Source organism: Rhodofomes roseus (assembly GCF_022264815.1).
Source record: "Rhodofomes roseus strain CIRM-BRFM 1785 chromosome Unknown C8Q71scaffold_2, whole genome shotgun sequence".
Classification (NCBI taxonomy): Eukaryota; Fungi; Basidiomycota; class Agaricomycetes; order Polyporales; family Fomitopsidaceae; genus Rhodofomes; species Rhodofomes roseus.
The window spans coordinates 1,970,115-1,992,968 of NW_025952958.1; the positions used below are offsets into that span (position 1 = coordinate 1,970,115).

Genomic DNA, 22,854 nt, shown 5'->3' on the forward strand with positions numbered 1-22,854 from the left:
GCATGCCCATAGTGATTGGCGATGTTCAGCGTGTCGGGGTCGTAGGAATGGATCACGCTCGACGGGTCATAGGGACCGGTCACACCGTGATCGTAGGAATTGTCGGCGCTGGAGTCGTACGAGTTGTTGGCGGAGTCGTACGAGCCGGTGTTCACGTAGGGATACGAGAGATAGACGTTCGGGTCTTCGTCATAGTGGTAGGGGTTTGGCTCCTCGCCGTGCGCATAGGCAGCATTGACGTCGTACTCCTCTGCGGAACTGATGTTGAAGTGCCCAGCAGCGCCGACGTTGAACGCCCCGAGCGTACTGAAGTCGTAGGTCTCGGTGGCGCCGAGGTCGTAGGAGCTGGCGACGCTATGCTGCGACCCAGTGGCGCTGAGGTTGTAGTAGCTGACAGCACCAGACCTGTGGATGGTGGTAGTCCTCGTAGCGCCCAGATCCTGTGCAGGGGGAGTCGTGCTTGGAACACTCTCAGGCGGAGAGTAGGCAGCGCTGACGGCCCTCGTGGTGGTGGCGTCGTACGAGACAACTCTCCTCGTTACCACATTGGGTCGGGGACTCGGGGCGGTGTCCTGTGGATGGGGAGGACCATAGTTCGGCACAATGGGATGAGGCAGCGGTGCAGGCGTCGTTGGGTTCCAGCTTGGAGGTGCCTGGGGGAATGTGGATGTAGGTCGAGGCGGTTCCCCAAGAGAAAAGCTCTGAAAGGTAAATATCAGGTCAGTCAACGGCGATGAAAGACTATCCATCCATCACGTACGCGACTTGAAACCGGACGGCTCGGAGGCCTCACGCTAGGGACACGCCCCGGGGGCGAAAGGCCTGACCTGACCGAGAGCGCAGGAGTGGACGGCGGCGATGGCTCGGTGGGGCTCGGAGGGACAGACTCAGCGTCGTCTTCTTCCGAGTCGTCGTCGCATTCGGTGGAGAAGTATGGGCTCTCCTGTCTGGCATGTACGTTGGTGTATATGACATCCGACTCCGACATGATGCCCTGGGAGATGAGAAACTCTGTGACAGCGCCGGCCACATCAGCGATACTGACGGTTTGAGTTCAATGAAGGGGACGTACGGCGTGTCCGGTAACGGAAGATGAATGTCGCGTATGTACCGGGGTTCGACCTGTCCCATGGTCTGACCTTCCAGGTCATAGGCATCTGGACATGACCCATCTCCTCGTTTCCGTAGCTATGATTCACGGGAGATGACTGATTAGTCAAAGATGGCTTGCATTGTAGGCCACATACCCAATCCCAACCGGATCTTCCGCGCCTATTGACCTCTTCCCGCCGATTGGTGGCCTCGGCACGAGCGGAGCATTCTTCCCCTGCTTGCCAACGATCGAGACACGCTTAATCTTGACAATGATTGTGCCCAGCTCAGTGGGATCGGTGTCCTTCGGAATAGCACCTATATAGACTGCGGCCGGGTCGACACGCAACAATGCACGCACATTGAGTGTACATACCCTCTGGGACCTTCTGAAACTGAAACGGCCTCACGGTCGTAATGCCCACTCGAATGTCTGACCGCTCAGCCTCGCCCGAGCCCATCAGGAAATGTCCAGGAACGGTGTAGCCGTCCAACTTTATGAATGTGGCGGTGGCGATTCTGTGGCCGTGATCCATCCAATGCACGGAGAATCTCTGCGGCACAATTGATTCCGCTTCGGGACGTGACAATGGTTGCCGCTTACCATTCCTTCTATGCTTGGGATCCAACATGTTGATTTTCGGTTATATTCATCGACGGCGACGTCGAACTCGCGGAGCTCGTGTTCAGGCCCGGGGACGGTAATCCAAGCGGAGTAGCCGTCGATATACATAGCAAAGATGAATGGGGCGAGGTGATGCGCTTTGAATGTGCTCGTGTGGCCTTAAGTACACGTGTGGTTGCGATGTTAGCGCTGCTGTTGTTGTATTCTAGGACCGGCCTGATCCGTGTCAAGGTAGCGGCGGACACTCACCTCGGTGTTCGTCTGCCAAAGACCCTTTGCAGACCCTCGATAAACCTCCTACTAGCAAGATTGACTTTGATTCCGAAGATGAAGGGTGTTGAGACAAGATGTGGCGGAGCGGTCGCGTGCAGAAGTTGAACACAGTTGGGTCCTCGAGCCACGGCGCGCAACCAGTACAACGCGCCCACGTGACTTTGTGGGTCCACATCTGCGCCCTAAGCAGGAAAGTAGTGAGCGCCCGAAGTAACGGTTCCGCTCGCAACGCGTCCTTCTCTAGACCGCCCTTGTTCCCTTAGAGGTCTGGTCTCCAGGATCACATTTTTTCCATGATACGACAATGATGCTGGTACAGCCCCTTGTATAAAATTTTATGAGGTTCAATCGCGTTTGCTACCCCCCAAATAACACTCCGGTTTGGCACCGCGGCCGTCGCTATGTAAGTGACTGAGGACCAGCTCTTCATCGATTCATCGGTCAATCGGTTTCTGCATCGCTCCCTATCTATCGCACTGTATAGAATCTCTATCGTGCCCATTGCCTGACCTCATGCTCGAGTGTCACTGTGATCACGCCAATCGCCTTGGTTCAGCTCATTTGGCCAGACCGCTTCCGCTGGTGAAAATGCAACCACTCGCTCGCCGTCGGTTTCAGGTCACAGTCAGATGGGCCCAGCCTCCCTGGTGACGGAGTGCACTCCGGTGGGCATATGCGGTGTCGATGACGTGGCTAGATTACGGGCTACGCCTGAGACCCCCGGGCCTGTTGCGAGATTCAGGCGAGGCTAATGCGGTGTCGTCTATAGTATGGCTGCATGTACATATACTACTCGACGTCGCGAGAACTCCAAGCCCGAGGGCCAGGTACTGACGCCACTACTAGCCGGACCACGGTCGTAATCGGACACGACTCTACTGACGAGTCAGTACTAGTCAGTACGTGAGCTCGACACGATGGTACTGTCCTGTCTTGGACAAGTCTGAAGCTGAGCAGGCGCCGAAGGCGAGGAGGCCCGGGCGGTCGTCGACGTCGACGCGCAGTGCACGGTGCGCGATCGCCAACGCCGTCACCATCATCATCGATCACCGGTGCACCATCGCGATTGTTCACTGAATCCACAACATCAGGTATGCACCAATGGAATGCATTCTTGACTAGCTACAAGTACACTGGACCTGAACAAGTGAGAAGAAATTGTCGGAACCACCAGGTGACCGTTCTATCTACAGGGCGTGATGCCAGAAGGACCGGCCAAAGAGTGGATCGTGGGGTTTGCTCTGAGGCTGCTGAGAGATGAAGAATCGCCTTCGAGAGGGCGATCCCACATGTGGTATGCTAGCGCCTGTGTAGTTGTTAAAAGATGAGAGACACAACGCTGTCGCAGCCGTTTTATGACGCGTACGCGAAGTTCAGGGCAGGGCGCCCTCGATCAGCTGCAGACGCCCGCCAGAGCCGAGTCTCTCCGACACTCTGCAGTCCGAGTCCACGACCTAGAATTTCTGTTATATCACGGACGTATAGCTCTACGCGGCGACATCTCGACTCCTGTTTTGGCCAACGTCTGCTACGTGTTGTACTAGTGAGCGCTGTCGCCGTCAAGAAGTCGAGACGCGCGTGCGGCGCTATCGGCCGGTGGCTAAATGGACCCCCCTCCTCCTCCTCCTCCTCCCGAGCAAGACACACAGTCGCATTCACACGGGCGTCATCGCGGGCCCACCGCTACTCCGCGAGACCACCGTACTTATGTGGGACCACTCGCGTCACATGTACTCATAATAGCACCGGCATGCCGACAGAATTCGCCAGTCTGGAGCTTGGGAAGACAAGAATATGTACATGTCTTCGAACGGGACCGCTTCTTCCTCTTGGAACCGCGTCCTGTGAAGTCATGTCAGCGTCAAGAGTGGGAGAAAGACAACGGGCTATTGAAAGGCTATTGAAAGGCCCAAGATGTCATGCGAAAGGGCGGCCGCTTGCTCATTCGCAGCGCATTCCATTCTATCGGGCCGATAAAGGGGCGTCATGCCGTCCTGGAGGGCGCATATAGCTGGCATCGTCTTGAGCATGTCCTTTCTGTCTCTCCTCAGGAGCTTCACCACGAGATCCATCGCACCCAACTCGCGGTCCATCATGTCGTCCCTTACGCTCACCCTGAACGACGGTAACAAGATCCCTTGGCTGGGTTTCGGTACGGGTACCGCGCTCTACTCCAAGGACGCGGAGGACGCGGTCCGCCAGGCCATCCAAATCGGCGTTGTTCACCTCGACGGCGCGCAGGTGTACAACAACGAGGAGTCCCTCGGCGTTGGCATCGCCACTGCGGGGAAACCTCGCTCGTCGCTCTTCATCACCACCAAGCTGAACCTCATCCCGGCGGGGCAGACGGTCCGCGACACGCTCGTTGCGTCTCTGAAGAAACTGCAGACGGACCACGTCGACCTCTTCCTCATCCACTTCCCTATCAATCACCAGACACCTCTGCCTGAGATCTGGGCGCAATTCGAGGAGATTCAGAAGGAGGGACTGGCGAAGTCTATTGGTGTCTCTAACTTCCGCGTGAAGGACTTCGAGGAGATCCTACCGACGGCGAAGGTCATTCCGGCGGTCAACCAGGTGAGTAGCGCGCCGATGCCGGACTTGGTCTCCGTCTCATTGATGCGCTCCGCAGATCGAGTACCATCCTTACGTCTTCAAGGCCGATCAACCTGTGATCGAGTTTATGAAGAAGCACAACATTACCCCAACGTCATATGGTGGCTTGACGCCCATTGTGCGCTTCAAGGGTGGTCCAGTCGACCCGGTGCTCGCATCTGCTGCCGCACGACTGAGCAAGGAGGCCGGCACCACCGTTACAGAGGGACAAGTCCTGCAGCTCTGGTTGAGGTCGAAGGGCATTCCTGCCATCACGTACAGTCATTAACCCACTGGTGGGTCAGTATCGTCTGATGGGCCGCCTTCCCTATTGGGTAAGAATCCGGGCGAGAGCGCGCTTAGAAGTGGAGCAAATGTTTGCAGTTGCCCAATATAGCTCCAAAAGTTGCTGGATTGGGAAGGTGGCCCATCAGACGATACTGACCCACCGGTGGGTTAATGACTGTACGTCTACATCCGGCGACTCCGAATCGCACGAGGATCATATTGACTCTGACCTTAGGACGAGTTCGAAAGCATCCCGCGTCAAGGAGTACTTGGCTGCGGAGACGCTTCCTGATCTCACTCCGGGGGAAATTGCCGCCATTGAGCAGGAGGGCTCGAAGGTTCATCACCGCGTCTTCGTGAGTATCAGACTACAACCATATGCAGGCACGTCAATACTCATGATTCATCCGCAACACAGGCGAAGTTCTTCGACTCGTGAAGTGTATCTGGAGAGAAGTATTACCGAAGAGTTGTACGCTAGTCATGCATCCTGAATGTGTTGAATACCAGAGACCTCCGAACGTCCGCGCGGCCCAATTGCCGGTGGCGAATGTCTCGTACGCTGTCGTCTGGCACATGTAATCCATGAGTCCTTCGGTTTCCAAGACTTACACGCATTCTGCAAGTCAGAATATATCTGTTGAATGACGACAAGATCTAGCCGTCGGATCGTACTGAGAATGTGGTCGGTACTTTGAATTTCAGATTTCGCAGCCTATTGCGATATACTCTTGACGCATCGCAGAGCACACAGACTTGGCCGTTGACATTACTTACCGACTGCAACTAGGCGGTTCAATAATCGCAATCGCCAACATTTAGCAGTCTTTATCATGTCTGTATTGAATGTCAAAAGCCGCTAGTCCTCGCCAATCCCTAGACACATGATCGTTATTCTTCACGTTCCACTGTACATCACTAGTCAACAGTCCACTGCTGCTCAGTCAAGCTCATCTATCTCCCAGCTGCGTTCAAGTAGTTCGCCATCGTCGAAGTCCAATTCGCGGACAACCCACTCGTAGTCGTTACGGCGTCTGTGGTGCCTCCCCGGAATGTTCGGCGGAGGCGGATGCGGCATGGGAGGTGATGGCGGCGGGCTGGGAGGAGGAGTGAAAGGCCGCGGCCGAGGAGTGTAAGGCGGAGGGCGGCGTAGGGGCGGGCGCTTGGGGTGCCCTCGCGCGTCAAGGCCACGTTCGACGATCTCGTGGTAGTCCCTCGGCCTCCGTCCGCGGCGGCGCCCATTAGTACCAGTAGGGGTGTTCGGAGGCGGAGGTGGAGGAGGAGGGGGCGGCTTATTTCGCCGACGTGCCTCTAGGGTGCGCACTTCCAGGTCTCGAGACACGAGGTCATCGTGGTAGCCGCGCTCCGTTATCAGGGCGTCCTGAGTCGAGCGACTGGAAGGATGGTGTCAGTGGAGAAAATTTATTACGCCAGCTAGGTAGACCTACCTGGTGACTTGGAGGGCGAGGGTGGTTCCTGCCGTCGTGGCCAGAAGGGCGGCAGAGGCGAGGGCGGGGTAACGCATGATGATCTGATCCTTGCGCACTAGGTCGTTACGAGTACGGAAGGAACGCGAGTCGTCAAATAAAGAGTAAGGCTAGAGGAGGATGTAACGGTCAGTACAAAAATCAGATTAGTGCATTCGCTGGATGCTTACTTGCCGGCAACCTACTCGGTGAGCTCAGAAGGAGAAGAGGAGCTGAAGGACATAGTGACCATGGCTCCCCTTTATATGCTGGTCTGCACGGTCAACCACTCACTGAGGATTATTGCAGCAGCGATTTGGCAGCGATCCTTCCGACATATGTTCGCTGCATCAATGCAAAATGTTTTGCCTGCTATCCGGCTGGTACTGTTCGCGGCACTATTCTGATCGCACAGGTTGTTGGATAGAATCTGTCCTGTACCTGACATCGATCGTTGAGCCTCTGACTGCCGAACCAAGGTAAACGACATAAGCAGTCGGCGGAGCTAGAGCCCAGACTGCGATGATTGATGAGCGTCGAATATCTCGCATGCTCTCCTACCCATTAGAGCCAATCGCAAGCTTGAACAACTCACGGCTGAGTCGAAATGTGAGATGAGATCACAACGAATGATATGAGCAGCTTCGTTGCAGATGAACCACTGCCGCAACATATCAGTGTTACCGTAATCCCTGACTCATGCCGCTCTGAGACACACACCTCAGGGCTGCTACAGTTGTTGTAGTCCGTAGATATGTCAAGATCCAGTGTCACTGTGGGCGTCCGTGTCTTCCTAGCTCATGCCACCGTCCAAGGAGACATACTTTTCACAGGAGACCAAGTGAAAGAGTGCTCAATTCTTGCCGCCCGTTCGTCCGTTCGCCGAGCCCCTGACCCGTAAGGCAGTTGCCTCAGATCCGGATCAAGCCCGACAACCGACTGATCCAGCCATCGCCTACTGACAACGCGTCGATAACACCGACCTTGCACCCACCAGAGGACGAGGCAAGGACGAGCCCTACTAAGTTCGTCGTTCAGGATCTCGAGATCTCAATGATTGGCACTGGAATAACGAATCAGCCTTGATCTCAATCAAAATATCATTGGTACGCGCCGTGTCAGGATCTCGTCCTAAGTATGTAAGTAGTTGGCAAACGAAGCGTGTGTATATGATTCGCGGGAGCCGGTTGGTTCGGGGAGCGCGTTGCGGCGGTTGCGCGTGGTTGTGCGGGTGACCGCGCGACGCGGACCGATAACCGGGCCGAGCTCAAGCCGGTAGGGAGCGAAGTATTATATGTACTGTACATACTACATGAGTGATACACTCTAGCGGAAGACAAACGGAGGGAACTTGCAAAATTACTCGACGTCGGTGCGACTATCGAGTACGCGGTGTGAGAAGCAGACGACCAGGAAGCTGAAGTCAAGACCGGTGCGCATTACATAAGCTCGCCACGGCGCACCCGGGGCGACGTTCAAGCGCTCACGCCAAACTCGGCATTGCAAGTGGGTGTGGCGACACGGCGCGAGACCTAGGTTCGACGCCGCGAGACCAGCCTCTTCCCAACTACCTCTGGGGTCTGAACTCATACTGCTGCCATCTGGCGACGTATAGCATGAATCAAGGATAAGTTTCTGTCCGTGTGGATGTATCTGGAGGACTTGGATCATGGCTTCGTCGGGGTCGTTCTTTCCTCGCATAGAGTCGGTCTTCTACGTTGTCTTTGACAGCCGCCAAGGACCCAAAATCGTCTACCAAGTACCTGAAGGCCTCATCGCTACTGGTCCTACCACTGGTATAGGGTCCAATACCCTTGCGCCCCTTACCCCAGCGACACCGTCGCCCACCGTCACCGACAGCCCGTCTGCGTCGCGCTTCGATTCTCGCCATTACCTCAGTCCGCGGAAACGCTCCGTCTCGTCCAACCGCTCTCTCTTCCACTTCGACGACATATCGAGATATGTCATGCCTCGCAGCTCACTTTGCGGTAGGCTCGTGATCTGCGCGACCAAGGGACACAGGATCATCGGCTTTCCCGTCGAGCTGCAAGGTCACTACGAGCGTAACTACTTCCGGTATAATCTCTGCTTCGTCTTCGAGCGCAGCGCAGACTTGAGCTGCTATGAGCCGGTTGTCCGCAAAGTTAGCCGCGTCTTGTCAGCGTGCGAGGTACGTCTACCTTTCCTCGCCGTATGGATAAGAGTCTCATACGCCCTTTTGCAGCTAGAGTCGCGCTTTCTCTCCGAACCAGATAGCTCGCCATCCATATATGCCGTTCTGGAGCAGCTATACGAGGATCTCAATTCGTACTCAGAGACATCCATACCTCTCGACAAGTTTAACTCTATTGAGCTGAAGATCTTCCCTTTCTATCCCAATCCGCCTCAAGTCAAAGATTGGATGGTCCCTTTAGCTCTCATCGATATCAAGAAACGCATTGAGCCTAACTGGGATTTGACCATGGTGAAGGTAAGCATCTCTTCCTAGTCGTGTATGGCGTCGAGGAGGGACGATGTACTAGGTTTGCCGATACATCGACGGCACCAACCATATCAGCCGCATAGCACGACTGGCGGACTGCGACGTGGATCTCACCCGACAGGCCATTGCACATCTATTGTGCGTTGAGCTTCATTCTTTACGTGACGTAGTCACTGAGAGAACGCGTGTATACTAGGTACTACCAAGTAGTCATGATGATAGATATATTTCAGTACTCCAACATGTACACACTGTGCACGACGATTCAGTGGCTCGCCGACGAGACCCATGTAAGGGACGAATGCGGTCCGTACACCACAAAGCCAGGTTCGTCTGAATGAACTGCATTGGCGAGGTTTGCTCATGACGTTATTGCAGGACAACCCATCGCCGATTGGCCAAAGCTGCTACATCTCTACTCGCGCCTGAAACCGGGGAAGACGGTCTTCGAGTGGATGCAAGAGTACGACGTACAGTCCTATAACATAGACGTACGCCGCTTCACAAGCTTTGGTGTCATCAAGGTCAGTACACATCTCCGAGCGCCCTCCTCGAAGCGAGTTCATGGCATACGCAGGGTTTCCTCCGCCGAGTGCATCGTTGGCCTGTCCTTCTCCCCGAGAAGAGCACGCCACAGGCAGAACGAATAGGTCTACCCCATTCTTTCGGCCGCAAACGCGGGAAGAGCTTTACCATCCAGACTTCTCCGCCACGCCCACTGCGCCCAGAAGGCGACACCATGCCCATCCGGGGTCGAGCACAAGCGTCGCTTGCTACGGAGGTCGTCACTGCCGGGGCTGGGCTGGTCACAGTACACTCATCCGCACCCACGACGCCCGTCGTCCCGCACCGCGCGCGGCGCGCGAGCGCAGCGGAGTCGTCGCTCGAGCAGCTGCGCAACCGCGAGACGACGGCGGCAACGACGGTACGCAAGTCCACGTCGAACGCGCTCGAGCAGCTCTTCAGCCCGCGTCTCGCTAACACCGTCCCCTCGAGCGTGGCCACGAGCCACGTCCCGCCGACGCCACGTCCGCCCACCCGCGAGCCCTCCGCTGCGTCTGTGACGGGCTCGAGCGACCAGGGCCAGGCGTCGCTGCTCCCCGCGCATCCAGGATTGCTCCGTCCGCGCGTGGAGCGGTCGCCGTCCGCGCCCGTGGTGGCACAGGTGCACGCACAGTCGCAGCTGCATACGGCGCCGGCCTATCCGAAAGAGCTCTTGCCGCTCCTGGACGGCGAACACCATACAGATGAGTTGTGTGCGCGGTTCGAGGTCGGGTGGCCGATGTTGAGGCAGTGGTTGGTGATGGCGGGCGGCGGGAAGGACTACGGAGATTTTGGACAAGTTGCTATCATATATAGGTAGCAAATACAAGGCTTGGTACATCAGTTCGCTATTGCAGGGCACAACTGCGATATCCCGTGGTGACAGTGAGGCCGCTCGGACGACTGCTCGGTACATATGCCTCCTAACGCGAAGCTAGACACCGCTACACAAACTCAAAGCTCCTCCCATCTCGTCCCCCGCGGCGTGCCCTTGTTTGATGTGATCATGTAGCATCTCGTAGCGTAAAAGAGACGCTCCCGCTCCATTAGGAAATGTCCACCGTCATGACTATGAAAGGGTCCTGTTGGCGTTGACATAGCCGACACCATAGCACGAGTACACCAGCTCGGTCGAGGCCGGGTCGCTCTTCTCCGCCGGGACGATCTTGAACGTCGTCCCAAACGCCATCTTCACATCTCTGAGAAACTGGATCGTCCTCGCTGTGGGCTCGCCCATCCTACACCGACCGACATCCTCGCTGCCGAGCACCATGAAGAGCAGAACGAGAGTCTGGTGGTGACTGTCTACGCAGCCGCCCCTTTGCACTTCCTGCAGGAGCGCGCGGGTGGCGAGGAGGGCGATGTCCTCGGGTGCGACGCCGGGCTGGGAGAGCGCTTCCGCGCAGTGCATTGCGCCAGTAGTCGATTCGGAGAGGATGGAGAGCCCGTAGCCTGGAGACTTGCCGCTGTCCTCGCCTTTGTAGACGTCGGAGTAAAGGTAAATGTCCGGGATGTAGCGGTTCAGCACCGACCGAGCAGCCTCGATCATGCGGTTGGAGAATTGCGGGTTGACGCGGACAGCATGTCTAGGATCGGCGAGCATGAGAGTGTCATTGTGGGCGCATTGACGGTACAGCAACTCACGATATACCGCGTATTCGCTTGATCTTGCCCCGCTCCACGAAGTTGAGTGTTTTGAGCTCCTTTACGATTGGACATATTAACTGGACTTCACCACCACCAAGGGGTGGACTACCACGTTTCCTGATCTATTCCTTCTCTTCAACAGACTTCCTCCGTAGGACGAAGGGCAGAACGTACACGCAACTCTAGACCGTCGGACACACCGAATGCCTGTAGCTGTGGTAGTGTCACGGTACGAATGAGATCGACCTGAACAGACATCAGATGAGACCTGCAGGGAACTGATTCAGCACATACCGAAAGGTCGCGGTCGTCGGACGTGATGCCTCGTAGCGTGAGTTGCAGAGGCCTCTTGGAGAACGGGGCGAGCATAATTACAGGCTCAAGGAAGTAGCCAATTGAGCGTGACAAGGGGCAATCGTGGGTCACCGGTCCACCTGCTATCACCCCGGGCTTCAGCAAGAGTGCAGTACCTGCATATGGCATGTAAGCTAACGTTCCCGGGGCATGTATAGGACGTACCGGTCACAGATATCTCAATCACCGTGCCATTCGTGATGCGCTCTAGTAGGCGAAGCAGGCTGACCTCGTAGTCTGGGAAGTGACAGTCAAATTCGGACGAGGAACCTCCGAGTTCGCGATGCACCCACCTCTCAGACCAGGATTCTTGTCCTCCGAACGAATATGGTCAATCTTGACGGCCTTACCGCTCAGTATAGAAAGCACCAGTCGACTCCTAAGATGAAGATGCCCGCTGAAGTTGAGGACGTTCCCCGGCTGGGCCATGGTCGCGAGTCGAGCGAGAAGTCGCTGTGGCTGAAAAATGAGGAGTGTCCCTGCAGCGGGGGTGATCGAGATCCGCATCGGGGGTGGGCGTCTGCTTACATCGCACGCGTCGCGCCGCTTGACGCGTGCCAGTGCGGTGTGCCACAGCGCCGGCCTCCTCGTCCTCGTCCACCTCACATCCTCCCTCTCTGTCCTGAGCCATGGCGACCGCAGCAGTGCTAAGCAATGGAAACGCGGCGGATTGGGCAGATCGCTACTATCACGTCGACCAGATCCTTGACAGACCCGGTCCGCGTACAGATCCCTCCTTCCTCGCGGGCGAGGAGGTGTGTCATATCGTTCATCCACAACGATCATCGTTCTCAGCTTTCACTACAGGTGAAGAAGTTCTTGCGAGAGAAAAGCAAGATTCTTGTCATTGGTGCGGGAGGCTTGGGCTGCGAGATCCTCGCGAACCTAGCACTGTCTGGCTTCAAGGACATCCATGTCATCGACATGGATACGATCGACATCAGTAATCTCAACCGCCAGTTCCTCTTCCGGTATGTTGCTCGTCTTGAAGTGCTAGGACGGGACTGAACCATGATCTGCTCGCAGCCCGAAGGATGTAGGCCAGCCGAAAGCAATTGTTGCCGCGGAGTTCATCATGAATCGTGTTCCCGGAGTCAAAGTCACTCCGTAAGTCTGCCCTATGCGATCAGCCTTGTACTCTCATGTCGCCTCAGATATTTCGGAAAGATTCAGGACAAGGACGATGATTACTACATGCAATTCAACCTCGTCATCTGCGGTCTCGACTCTGTAGAGGCACGTCGCTGGATCAACGCAACCCTTGTCAACATGGTCGACCCGGAGGAACCAGAAAGCCTGAAGCCCCTCATCGATGGTGGTACGGAAGGTGCGCAGCGACCCACTGTATTCATGCGCCAGCGACTGACTTTCCGTCATAGGATTCAAGGGCCAAGCTCGTGTCATTCTGCCAACCGTCACATCATGTTACGAGTGCTCTCTGGATATGTTGAACAAACCGACCACGTTCCCCATCTGTACCATCGCGAATACGCCCCGTCTACCCGAGCACTGCATAGAGTGGGCATCCGTCCTCGAGTGGCCGCGAGTCTTCAAAGGTAGGTGACCCAAACAATCTACGCAGCTAGGGAGGCCCTCTAACAATGATTCAGACAAAAAGATGGACACCGATGACCCAGAGCATATCGGCTGGTTGTACAAGACTGCCCTTGCGCGTGCGAAGGAATTTAAAATCGAGGGCGTTACATGGTCCCTCACGCAGGGTGTCGTCAAGAACATCATCCCAGCCATCGCCTCCACGAATGCTATCATTGCAGGTATGTTCTGGCTCGTCTCCTCCGCCCGAGGTGTTTATGACGGCCGTAGCATCATGTTGTAATGAGGCGTTCAAGATCGCTACTTCCTCTGCGGCATACCTCAACAACTACTTCATGCTCATCGGGACTGACGGCGTCTACTCCTTCACTTTCGAACACCAGAAACGCGATGATTGCCCCGTTTGCGGTGGACAGGCTCTGGACATCACCATCAGCAAGGAATGGACCGTAGAGCGTTTGATAGAAATGCTGGTTGAGAGGCAGGATGTGTATGTCTGTCCCTCTCCTCGCTCGTGAAATTGTGCTCAATATTCCGCTTTGACTTACAGCCAAGTCAAGAAGCCGTCCATGGCAACTTCGACGAAACAGATTTACTTCCAGGCGCCACCGCAACTCGAGGCGCTCACGCGTCCGAACCTAGAGAAGAAAGTGTCCTCACTCGTAGACGACGGGGATTACATCACGGTCACGGCGAGCACCCTGCCGTTCGACCTGACGCTGAGGGTGCAGTACACCTAGATAACTTGGCCCGAACCTCGCACTACTGTGTCAAATAGTCCTCTATCGCAATGTACTTTTTGTTGCTCTTGTATGATATTGCACTTCAGTCTTCTGGACGTTGCATTGGTCAGCATGATGTTTGGATACACCCAGTCGGTCAAGAATGCAATGCACACATATGCATTAGCTGCAGTCTGCCCGAGAGGCTCGGTGGACGTGCTGACTAAGCCAGAGTGCATGGTTCTGAGCTCAGCCACAAGAGGGTCGCCACTTTCATCTTTACACTGGCCGTCAAGTCCCTCTCCAGCTCTTTATAGCACACACATCCCTCGCAGCAATGCCCAAGCTCGATATCAATAAGGCAGGTTGGGAGCAAAGCGAGTTCCCCATTCTGTGTGAGACGTGTACGTTGAACCGCATTGTCGGGCGCCCGTTGGATGTTGACATTAGATGTTCTCTAGGTTTGGGAGACAATGCATTCGTGCGGATGGTGCGTCGGACACTACGGTGTTACGCGCTATATTCTTATGGCATACATATGTAGTCGAAACAAGAGTATGGTCGATCATGCGGCACATGCGCGCGACCCTTCACTGTCTTCCGCTGGAACCCTGGCTCGGGCATGCGCTTCAAAACAACCGTGATCTGCCAGACCTGCGCGAAGATCAAGAATGTTTGCCAGACATGCCTGCTCGACCTCGAGTACGGATTGCCCACGCAAGTGAGGGACACGGCGCTGGGCATACAGAACGAGGCTCCGACGAGCGAGGTCAATAGGGAGTACTATGCGCAGAACCTGGAGGGCAAGGTACGTGCCATTTGTGACGCCTCTGAGCGTGTACTCATGACAGGAGTAGCTGGATGGAAACAAGTCTCTGTTGAACACGGGGAAGGCATCGTCTGCGGGGAAAGAGATGTTGAAACAACTTGCTCGCACGGACCCGTACTACAAGCGCAACCGCCCACACATTTGCTCGTTCTTCGCAAAGGGGGAGTGCAGCCGTGGCTCGGAGTGTCCGTACAGGTGCGTCTTGCCTTCTTGCGTGTGCGAGACCTTCGTTCAACGATGCCATCAGACATGAAATGCCGGTGGACAACGAGCTCTCGAAACAGAACATACAGGACCGGTTCCATGGCCGCAACGACCCTGTCGCACACAAGATCCTGACCCAACATGCGGCGTCGATGGGACTACAGCCTCCAGAAGATCAGTCTGTCGTATGTCTCTTCCTGTTTCCTGAGCCGCTCGGTGTTGCTGATCCCTTGCATAGATGTCTCTATTCCTGACATTGTTACCCGCCTCTGCAACCGAGCAGAGCATTCGTACACGCGTCGTGCAGTCTCTGTCTACCGTCGATCCCTCACAGATCAAGTCTATCGTGCATGTCGCGAAGTCGAGGTTAGTCGTGTATCGTGATCTCTTTGTAGTGTACTGAACAGTTCTCGTAGATGTGCCTTCATCAATTTCAAGGACCGAGCATCTGCAGAAGTTGCTGCACAAGCATGGGCCAATGGGTTTGAGTTGGATGGTACATCAGCAACTGTGAAGTGGGGGAGGAGCAAAGGCACTACTGCTTCTAAACCCAAAGCTACATCGTCGACAGCAGAGGTTGCCGCATAACGTCTTGTTGCTTAGTCCTTTCACTTGTATCGGTAGTGTACTATGCTCGGTATTATTATGATGCAGATCCCATTGCGCAGATGCCATGTCTGGCTGGGTCGTCTATCGACCAACGTAGCGATAAAGTAAACTTAGGTGCACGGACGTAGGTTCGACACAAACCTCCACAACGTTGCCGTGTGGAGGGTCTTGGTCTTGGTATGAGTTGCGTATAAGATCGCGCGGACGACCACTGATGTTGTGTCGTCCGCGCCGACTGCGCGGGTTCCTATAAGAGAAAAAGGGAAATAAATATTGAGATCCGTAGATCTACCACTCCGGGAAAGCGTGTCATCCTTGTGCAGGGGCCATGCTAATCTTCTCTGTATCGTTCCAATTTTTTCGTATGTCACCCCGAAGGGGACATCTTCAGTAGCCTGGGGACGTGGTGATAGAAAGAAGTGCTGCATTTTGTTCAACCGACGGATCGTCACGTGTACGCTGCGATAGATTCCGAGTCGCATCTTTGTCGCATCTCACCGATTTGCAGGCCCTCGCCACCGTCCGTCAAAACCTATCTGCAAGCCAGCCATATCTCTACAGCTACATAGCCTGTGACCACCGTAGAACATGACAGAAAAAGACAAAGGCAAGTCTAGCCATATACATAGTTGAAGTACTCCTTCTGACTGATCCCAGAGAACAGCGCGAGCTACTCTGCAGATATGCATCGACACATGCTCTGCCGCGGTCGATGCTATGAAGCAGCAGAATACTGAGACACCATTGGAGCCGTCGGCCTCGGCCCCTGCGCTGGCGGTCCTGCATAAAGACCTCTTCTCCCTGCTCACGCTCATCTACGCGGCGACAACGAAGCTTACACTCAGCCTCCGCGCTGAAGAACCGGCTTACAGGGCGGCGCTAGGTCCGCTTCAGGATCTAACCACCAATATATCCGCAATCGCGACCTGCGCGACACTGTTCGATGCCCACGGCCTCACGCTCGCATCCGACGTCAAACAAGTCGTGAGGGAAGTATGCATCGCGCTGAGCGCGCTCGGGCATACCCTCCTAGTAGACGGCGATGATCATCTGGTGCACACTGGCATGGTGCACGAACTGGTTGACAAAGCGAAGCGCGATCTGCCTGCGGATAACCGAGCCGCTGTGAAGAAGCGGTGGGCTTCCGACAGAGGGATGCTGGAGGATTCACTCCAAGACGTCACCAGTATGATTGAAGACAACGACGCCGAGGACGAGTTCGACGAATTCGATGATGAGCTCGACGACCTCGGATTGGGCTCAAGCAAAAAGATGTCGGAGGTAGAGTTGGCGCGTACAAAAAAGGTATGTCTGTGCATCCGCAAGGCTGTTCTCGTCTGACAGGTTGGCCCTTAGATACAGCCCCTTATCCGCTTCACTACCCTGCTGCATAAGCGAGTGCAGCTGGATATCCTAGCAAAGCCGTCACTAGAACCGACAAGCAGCGTCATCCTCGACTCGCTTCCTTCCCACTCGCATGCAATCCTCGTAGCACTGGAGGACACCGTCGCTACATTGTATGCGCCTCAGGATCCTTCAGCAATTGCCTCAGCGATCTCTCCATTGGCGAAGTCAATAGAAGAGCTGCGGTCCGCGCTTTCACCGATGTTGCCTCCGGCGCTAAGCGCGACGGAGGTCGCCTCAGGAGGCGCATCAACGGAGGCAAGAGGTCCACAGAAGGACGTACGGAAATGGTTCACCGCTTGCTTTGATCAGATCGACAGGCTGTCGCACAACCTTCGGGACGCACTAGCACAGGAGAGCTCCAATTCGACATAGTGTATTTCCCAACGCCGCGTCACCGGGGTGTGGTAACGATTCCATTGTAGCATCCGATGCAGATTAGCAGTGTTGTACATGTAGTGCCACCGGCATTGAAGGACTATCGTCGCGGGTCTTTCCAGAACGCGCCCAACACGTTGGGATACAACGCAATCGAGTTGTGCGCACGTAACTTCTCTTCGAAACGCATGATCTTGTCATGCGGGGCTTGCAAGTCGAATGCGCGTTTCTGAAAGAGAACACAATCAGGATACAGTGTCGCGGTGGAACCGAGATCACATACAACTTCCTCGGTCCGTTTCGCTCTCGCCTCGTCGCGCAACTTGTTGAGATATCTCCTTCGGTCTTCCTCTCTTTGCCTTCGGTTGAGCCCCGAATCAGGCATCTGCTTAACAGGCTGCAACAAGGTGCGATCAGTCTCTGAGTGCGGGGCTTGCAGTGACTTAACATACCTTGTTGAACAGGGACGCATACACGCTCGCATCTCGCAAGTCGAAGTCTGCGGCGCCCATGGCTGCCGCAGGCTTTCTCGCCGCCACGCCCACGGGCCCGTTCGGGTCTTTGGCAGGCGTGCTACTGTCCACCTTGGACACAGCAGTCGGTGGTTTAGCAGGAGCAGGAGTTGAAGGCCCAGTGGAAGTCTTGTTCTTCTTGATCGGAGGTAGTTTGCGTTTCTTGGGAGGCGGCGGTTCCGCATCCTCGGCCTTCAACGCAGGGTCATCTGGCACGCTTGTCCCAGTAGCTGCCGAGCTTTCGACAGGGACCTCCGCATCCTCAGAGGATGGGGGGCGCTTCAGAGGTATGCGAGACGTGGAGGGCTTCTCCTTGGGCGCTGGTGGGTCTGGGGGAGGGAGCTTACGTTCGTCCCGGATAACTATCTCTTTCTCCTCCACCTTCGCCTTGGTACGACTGGACCTGGCGCCCCCTTTCGCAGCTTTCGTCTTCCCCGAACTGCGTTTGGAGACGGAGGGCTCGGGCTCGAACTCATCGTCGTCCGGATCCATGGCGGTGAGACCGAGGGGATCCACATCGTCATCTTCATCGTCAGTCCAAACGACCTGCCGTGTCTTCCGCTTCGGCTTGCTCGAGCCCGCTGTACTCCCTCTCCGGTCCGACGTCGTCGACTTTGAGCTCCTCCTCGAAGTCTTGGTCGGTGGCGGGGACGTCGATGAGGAAGGATCGCGCTTTGTTGCGCGTGGCACCTGCTCATCGCCTACAACATCCACGTTGATATCCGCTTCGTCTCCCCCCTCTTGTACAGCCCCCTCATCAGCCCCATTGCTCTCGTATGTCCTGGACCTCTTCGGTCGAGGGCGAACAGGCTCTTCTGTCGCCTCTCGCGAGTAATCGTCATCTAAATCGGAGTCCACCCGCCGTTTACTCGGCTTCGCGGATTGTGACGACTCCGGAGCCTACGTTCACCGCGTTATGCACAATGCTACACTGAGGCGGAAGGACGCTTACCTGCGAGGATTGCTTCGGGATCTTAATTTTCAACGGCATGCCTGAAGATAATACCGCCAGGTCACTGGAGGTCTCCTTCCGTACCTAGGTCGTGATGGTCGCAAGCAAAGACTGTCCGTTCAGTGACGGAAGCCGCAGTGTACAGATGTAACCACCTTTAGCGCCAGTGCCGACGCGCCCACCGCGACGATGCGTGTGACCGGGCGCTCTGTTGGACGCTGTGGCTCCAGCGCTTCGGGATGCTCGAGAGATTGTCGAGCAGTACATCGCCCGCAGATATCATACGCTCAAGCTTCGAGCCGCAAGACTGAAAAGACGGATAGGCGGACCAAGATGAACCGAGGTGTCTGTGGTGAAAATGCTGTCCTCGAACTGAGGCTATGAAGAGGCATACATGTACATCGTACACAACGGAAAGATTCTCTATTAATGGAGGTCCTTGGTGCAGAGAGACGCGAACGTGGAAGGAATGACTGCGACAACAGCGGCGCGTGCGCGCCTTGCGTGCGCCAGTGCGAAAGTGAGATTGGTTGTACCTGCAAGTTCCAGTGCCTATCCACGGCCTACGACGGAGAAAATCAAGAGAACAACACAGTAGCGCCCTGTGAAGATCAGTTGCGACGGACGGACGATGCCACAACCTCCGTCTCTCTCAGATGTCGCCGACGCTCACCTCTAGTGGTAGTCTTGTCCTCACGTTCGGCCGCCTCCAAGCGGACTCCCGACCATCGATGAGCCTGAGAATCATATGATGTTGACGAGCAGGACATGGCATCCAACTCTGCGTATTTCCGTGCATGGCGATAAGATCACTAGCAGGACGTCGTTCACGCGTCGGACGCAGGCGGAATGGAGTCGCGTACACATAGCATATACTGGCCCTCTATATCGGTAGGCGTGGGGTGGAGGGTGGACAAAACTCCGTATGGACTGAGAATTGCGTCGGTCAGGCCCGTGATGTTTGCAACGTTGACGCATTGGTTTTGGCATAGTCTGGCATTCTGTAGCCGTGTCCGCGTCGACTTGGGCCTCTGATGAACCGTAGTATGTCTCTAACAGATGTACGCAATAATCGTCAGAGGTAATTGGGGAGGAGTATCTCAAACTCACCGAATCAGATATCGATCCCTCGCGCTGTTACTCTGAGCTCTCCGCGTCCTTCCCACTCGTCGCCTGCCACTTCTGAGGCCTCAAGTGGAATCGTGCCGAGGATACCGTAGGGAAGAATGGTGCATCCTGGAGGATCCATATCTGAGCGTGACATGCCAGAGAAGACGTTTGTAGCCGCCGAATCGGCGAAGATGGTCGCAACATTGACAGAGTTGGTCCAGCGCGGAGGGGGATCTTCATGTCACTTGAAGCGAAAGCAGGCAGTAGGATCCAGAGACCATAGGCGACCGGAGTTTGTCGCTTTGTCGTTTGAAGGGTTCTTCGGTGAGGGCCCGTGGTATTGTCGCCAGTGTGTAGGGGAGGAGACTCGGGCGATGGGGCGACGCGCTTGGCCAGACTCAGAAGGGCGGACGGCTTGACTCTGGCCACAATCACAGCATACTCTCTGCCACCAGACACGAAAATACGCTGAGCGGGAAATAGCGGCTGGAACCACCAGGAGATTTTTCTAGACGGTGCTGACGACGAGGTGGGCCAGAGGACGCGATATTTGCGTCGGCTAGGCGGGAGGTGGCCCGGGGGGCCCATCTCGCGTGCCACGGCGGAGTTGATTCGTATCGAGGCTCCCAAGCGAACGCAATCGCTCTTCTCATGTCTTCGTCCTTGGCCATTTTCTTGCAGAATCGACGAGTTCACACCGCCTCTCATCCAAGCTGAGGGGCCTTTGATTCCAAATACCGGCGACTATCTTCCTTCAAGTTTCTAGACTTTTCTCGTTTCGATAGGCGTTCTGCGCAGTCCCTCGCTGCGTGCTGTAACTCAGTCGCGTTCTTGATCACACGGCCTTGCTCTTGCTGCTTGCTGTCTGCGTTTCTTTGGCCCTCTCGAAGAAGATGGACGGCAGTCCTCGTCCACCGTGAACTTCGCAATGGACACCGACACCGACGCGTCGCTGTTTACATAAATCACTCGCTCACCGGTCTTCTCCTCCGACTCAAGCTCTTGGACGCTCTCCGAGCCTGTGCTGCGCACATCTGCACCGTGCAGACGGGGATATGACTCCCCCTCAACCTGCGGATATCAACGTGAAATGCATATATTATACGCTCACGACATGAAGATGTACTGGTGAGTCTCTGTCTTGGCTTATGACCCCCTTGCCTATGGGATTCCGATGGAATGGGCTGGGTTGGCGGTGTCGATATGCTGGCGATTATTTCTTGGTGCGTAGTCGCCACGGAGGCTCGTTGACATGCAATATCGCGTGGGGCTGGATGCAGACCGGTCTTGCACCTTGAACGCACACTTCCCATTGCTCTTCTTGATGGTTCATGCACTTTGAGGCACACCGATTGAGCACACGCTACTTGCTTCATGATGGATTGAGTCTTACCTGGCTCTGGGAGGCGGGGCGCCTTATCTGCGCGTGATGTGACGCCGCGACGTCACGTCACGTTCGCGTTCAGGACACTAGCGTGGTCAGCGACTGTCCAGTTGAGCAGGACATGGTATTGATTTCCAGTATGGGGAGGACGTACAAGAGCTGAGAGCGCAGTCAAACGCGCTCGATGTGTACTTGTACTCACGAAGCAGAGCGGAGCGGACCAGAGAGCAAAGGAGCAGATGTCTGCCCTGCCATTGATCCGCACTCGTCTTTCCCATCGCGCATGGTCGCAAGCATCGGCGACGCTCCATGGTGCACTATGCTGACTTTTCTTCGTTTGCTGAAGTTGGCTTTACAGGAGGATGACCTAGCTAGCCACATACCTGGACCGAGGCCACATTTGAACCGACCCTGTGTACTACCCAAGACGGACGTTCCCTCTGAGCGAGGACCTCTTGTGTTTGGGAACACACAGTTACAGCTTGAAGGAACAACAGACTGCGACTGGATTCGGCTTTTGCTGTTCTCGGGGCGCAAGACGTGCTGCATATCACTGAGGAACGACCAGGCTGCGGGATCAGGAGCAAGTCTTCGTCGTGGGTGCCGCGGAAGCATTTTGCGCGCTCTCTGGTAGCATCCTTGCCTCCAATGGGCAAAAGAAGTCCTGATGCGCCGCGCCCAGGCCGTGCCGCCTTTACGTTTCCTGAATGCCGCTCATCTACCCGTTATAATTGAGGCACCCTGACCTTCTCTGGATCCATTCCTTCTCTTCGTCCTTCCACCGCCTCCTCCGCTCTCTTGGTCTTCTCAAGAGACCCCACCGACCAACTATATCACATTCTCTACACTATAGCCTGCCCAGAATGCACCCTTTTCAGCTGCCTGTTTCCGCTTTCCCTGTACCCTCTGCCGCTGCCAATGACACCAGCCGGCTCCCGCCTTACCACCAGAGTTACACGTTGCGATACCATCCATATGCAAGGTCTTCGCGCCACCCAGCGGACGTCGTGCGTTCATCATGATGTGTGCCACCCTCTGCCTCTGGTCTTATCTCCTTCAAAGATGGTCAGCGACTGTTGTACTGGCGATGAAAATCCTGTGGTCGCGCAGCCCACACCCCTTGTGAGTGACTCAATATTGACGATGTCGCGGTAGACGCTTCATGCAAATCTCAGCCGCTTATCGAAGAGGTCGACGAGGAGGATCTGATGAACCTCGAAAACGCGTTGCCAGTTGCACCGACGACGCAAAAACTCCGGCGTAGGCTGTCGGCTCTTGTTATTGTGCGTCCTCCTCTTCTGTCCCCATTAACTTGCTTGACTTGGCATGTGTCAGGATCTCGCGTTTGTCGTCCGCCGTCGCTGCAGCGGCCTGCGCTCCCCAAAAAAGCTGGCTTACCCCGAGAAGATGGATCTATTGGTGTAGAGTTTCATCGTTTTCACCACTTGCGTGGTCGAGTGATCAGAATCTACAATCGACATCAACAGATTGATATATATGTGTATCATAGTTCTATGGCCGTTAGGTTCTCGCCTGCTTTACAACCTGTTTAGTTCATGTCGTACTAGTCGTCATTCTTTTTTTCGCCCAGTCGTTCGGCCATTTCTAGCCGCAGATAGAGGAGTGTATCATATGTCGTCTTCTTGTTGCTGTTCTTGTCGTATGCTATGTCTGGATAATACATTTGGGCTCTGTGGTGAGCTTTGCTCGGTCCTGCAGCTTCGAAGACGGTGGTTCATGTCTGCGTCGGGTGCTACCGGTGATACCGACGCGTACGGTCACGGGTGACGAGACGCGTCTTCGTCACCGTCACGCCTTCGCATCCGCGGGC

At 55.5% G+C, this 22,854-nt stretch overlaps 10 protein-coding genes across 10 annotated transcripts; 5 read left to right on the plus strand and 5 right to left on the minus strand.

The window, feature by feature from the left end:
* Positions 1-1,031: 1,031 nt before the first annotated feature.
* On the minus strand, positions 1,032-1,825 carry C8Q71DRAFT_699321 (uncharacterized protein; the record flags this gene model as incomplete). Its single annotated transcript, XM_047920063.1, has 4 exons — positions 1,032-1,188; positions 1,248-1,410; positions 1,469-1,646; positions 1,697-1,825. 4 exons carry the CDS (start codon positions 1,823-1,825, stop codon positions 1,032-1,034), a joined length of 627 nt encoding a protein of 208 aa, XP_047784121.1.
* Positions 1,826-3,570: 1,745 nt separating this feature from the next.
* Positions 3,571-5,529, plus strand: C8Q71DRAFT_802747 (Aldo/keto reductase). The gene is made up of 4 exons (XM_047925963.1): positions 3,571-4,594; positions 4,623-4,861; positions 5,109-5,229; positions 5,292-5,529. The coding sequence occupies exons 1-4, from the start codon at positions 3,977-3,979 to the stop codon at positions 5,310-5,312; spliced, it is 999 nt and encodes a 332-aa protein (XP_047784122.1). The 5' UTR covers positions 3,571-3,976; the 3' UTR covers positions 5,313-5,529.
* A 168-nt stretch (positions 5,530-5,697) lies between these two features.
* C8Q71DRAFT_234182 (uncharacterized protein) lies at positions 5,698-6,651 on the minus strand. The gene is made up of 3 exons (XM_047917181.1): positions 6,531-6,651; positions 6,322-6,470; positions 5,698-6,267 (listed from the first exon to the last, which is right to left on the minus strand). Exons 2-3 carry the CDS (start codon positions 6,396-6,398, stop codon positions 5,814-5,816), a joined length of 531 nt encoding a protein of 176 aa, XP_047784123.1. The 5' UTR covers positions 6,399-6,470; positions 6,531-6,651; the 3' UTR covers positions 5,698-5,813.
* Positions 6,652-7,826: 1,175 nt separating this feature from the next.
* C8Q71DRAFT_234214 (NPR2-domain-containing protein) lies at positions 7,827-10,309 on the plus strand. The gene is made up of 6 exons (XM_047917183.1): positions 7,827-8,509; positions 8,564-8,809; positions 8,862-8,959; positions 9,018-9,148; positions 9,200-9,345; positions 9,399-10,309. Exons 1-6 carry the CDS (start codon positions 8,009-8,011, stop codon positions 10,182-10,184), a joined length of 1,908 nt encoding a protein of 635 aa, XP_047784124.1. The 5' UTR covers positions 7,827-8,008; the 3' UTR covers positions 10,185-10,309.
* Positions 10,309-11,845, minus strand: C8Q71DRAFT_234204 (18S rRNA biogenesis protein). The gene is made up of 6 exons (XM_047917182.1): positions 11,659-11,845; positions 11,531-11,602; positions 11,306-11,481; positions 11,186-11,257; positions 11,009-11,133; positions 10,309-10,950 (listed from the first exon to the last, which is right to left on the minus strand). Exons 1-6 carry the CDS (start codon positions 11,792-11,794, stop codon positions 10,434-10,436), a joined length of 1,098 nt encoding a protein of 365 aa, XP_047784125.1. The 5' UTR covers positions 11,795-11,845; the 3' UTR covers positions 10,309-10,433.
* An 80-nt stretch (positions 11,846-11,925) lies between these two features.
* C8Q71DRAFT_735767 (NEDD8 activating enzyme) lies at positions 11,926-13,757 on the plus strand. The gene is made up of 8 exons (XM_047922507.1): positions 11,926-12,120; positions 12,173-12,336; positions 12,392-12,472; positions 12,520-12,692; positions 12,745-12,921; positions 12,976-13,140; positions 13,190-13,409; positions 13,470-13,757. The coding sequence occupies exons 1-8, from the start codon at positions 11,995-11,997 to the stop codon at positions 13,657-13,659; spliced, it is 1,296 nt and encodes a 431-aa protein (XP_047784126.1). The 5' UTR covers positions 11,926-11,994; the 3' UTR covers positions 13,660-13,757.
* A 147-nt stretch (positions 13,758-13,904) lies between these two features.
* Positions 13,905-15,670, plus strand: C8Q71DRAFT_735770 (pre-mRNA-splicing factor SLT11). The gene is made up of 7 exons (XM_047922508.1): positions 13,905-14,045; positions 14,103-14,131; positions 14,186-14,449; positions 14,499-14,665; positions 14,718-14,859; positions 14,913-15,040; positions 15,091-15,670. The coding sequence occupies exons 1-7, from the start codon at positions 13,979-13,981 to the stop codon at positions 15,260-15,262; spliced, it is 969 nt and encodes a 322-aa protein (XP_047784127.1). The 5' UTR covers positions 13,905-13,978; the 3' UTR covers positions 15,263-15,670.
* A 330-nt stretch (positions 15,671-16,000) lies between these two features.
* On the plus strand, positions 16,001-17,062 carry C8Q71DRAFT_699863 (uncharacterized protein; the record flags this gene model as incomplete). The annotated part of the gene is made up of 2 exons (XM_047920092.1): positions 16,001-16,588; positions 16,640-17,062. The coding sequence occupies 2 exons, from the start codon at positions 16,001-16,003 to the stop codon at positions 17,060-17,062; spliced, it is 1,011 nt and encodes a 336-aa protein (XP_047784128.1).
* A 51-nt stretch (positions 17,063-17,113) lies between these two features.
* C8Q71DRAFT_234314 (uncharacterized protein) lies at positions 17,114-18,763 on the minus strand. The gene is made up of 4 exons (XM_047917184.1): positions 18,530-18,763; positions 17,518-18,477; positions 17,349-17,462; positions 17,114-17,294 (listed from the first exon to the last, which is right to left on the minus strand). Exons 1-4 carry the CDS (start codon positions 18,566-18,568, stop codon positions 17,166-17,168), a joined length of 1,242 nt encoding a protein of 413 aa, XP_047784129.1. The 5' UTR covers positions 18,569-18,763; the 3' UTR covers positions 17,114-17,165.
* Positions 18,764-19,470: 707 nt separating this feature from the next.
* On the minus strand, positions 19,471-20,722 carry C8Q71DRAFT_234537 (uncharacterized protein). The gene is made up of 2 exons (XM_047917185.1): positions 19,640-20,722; positions 19,471-19,581 (listed from the first exon to the last, which is right to left on the minus strand). The coding sequence occupies exon 1, from the start codon at positions 20,345-20,347 to the stop codon at positions 19,667-19,669; it is 681 nt and encodes a 226-aa protein (XP_047784130.1). The 5' UTR covers positions 20,348-20,722; the 3' UTR covers positions 19,471-19,581; positions 19,640-19,666.
* Between the last annotated feature and the right edge of the window lie 2,132 nt (positions 20,723-22,854).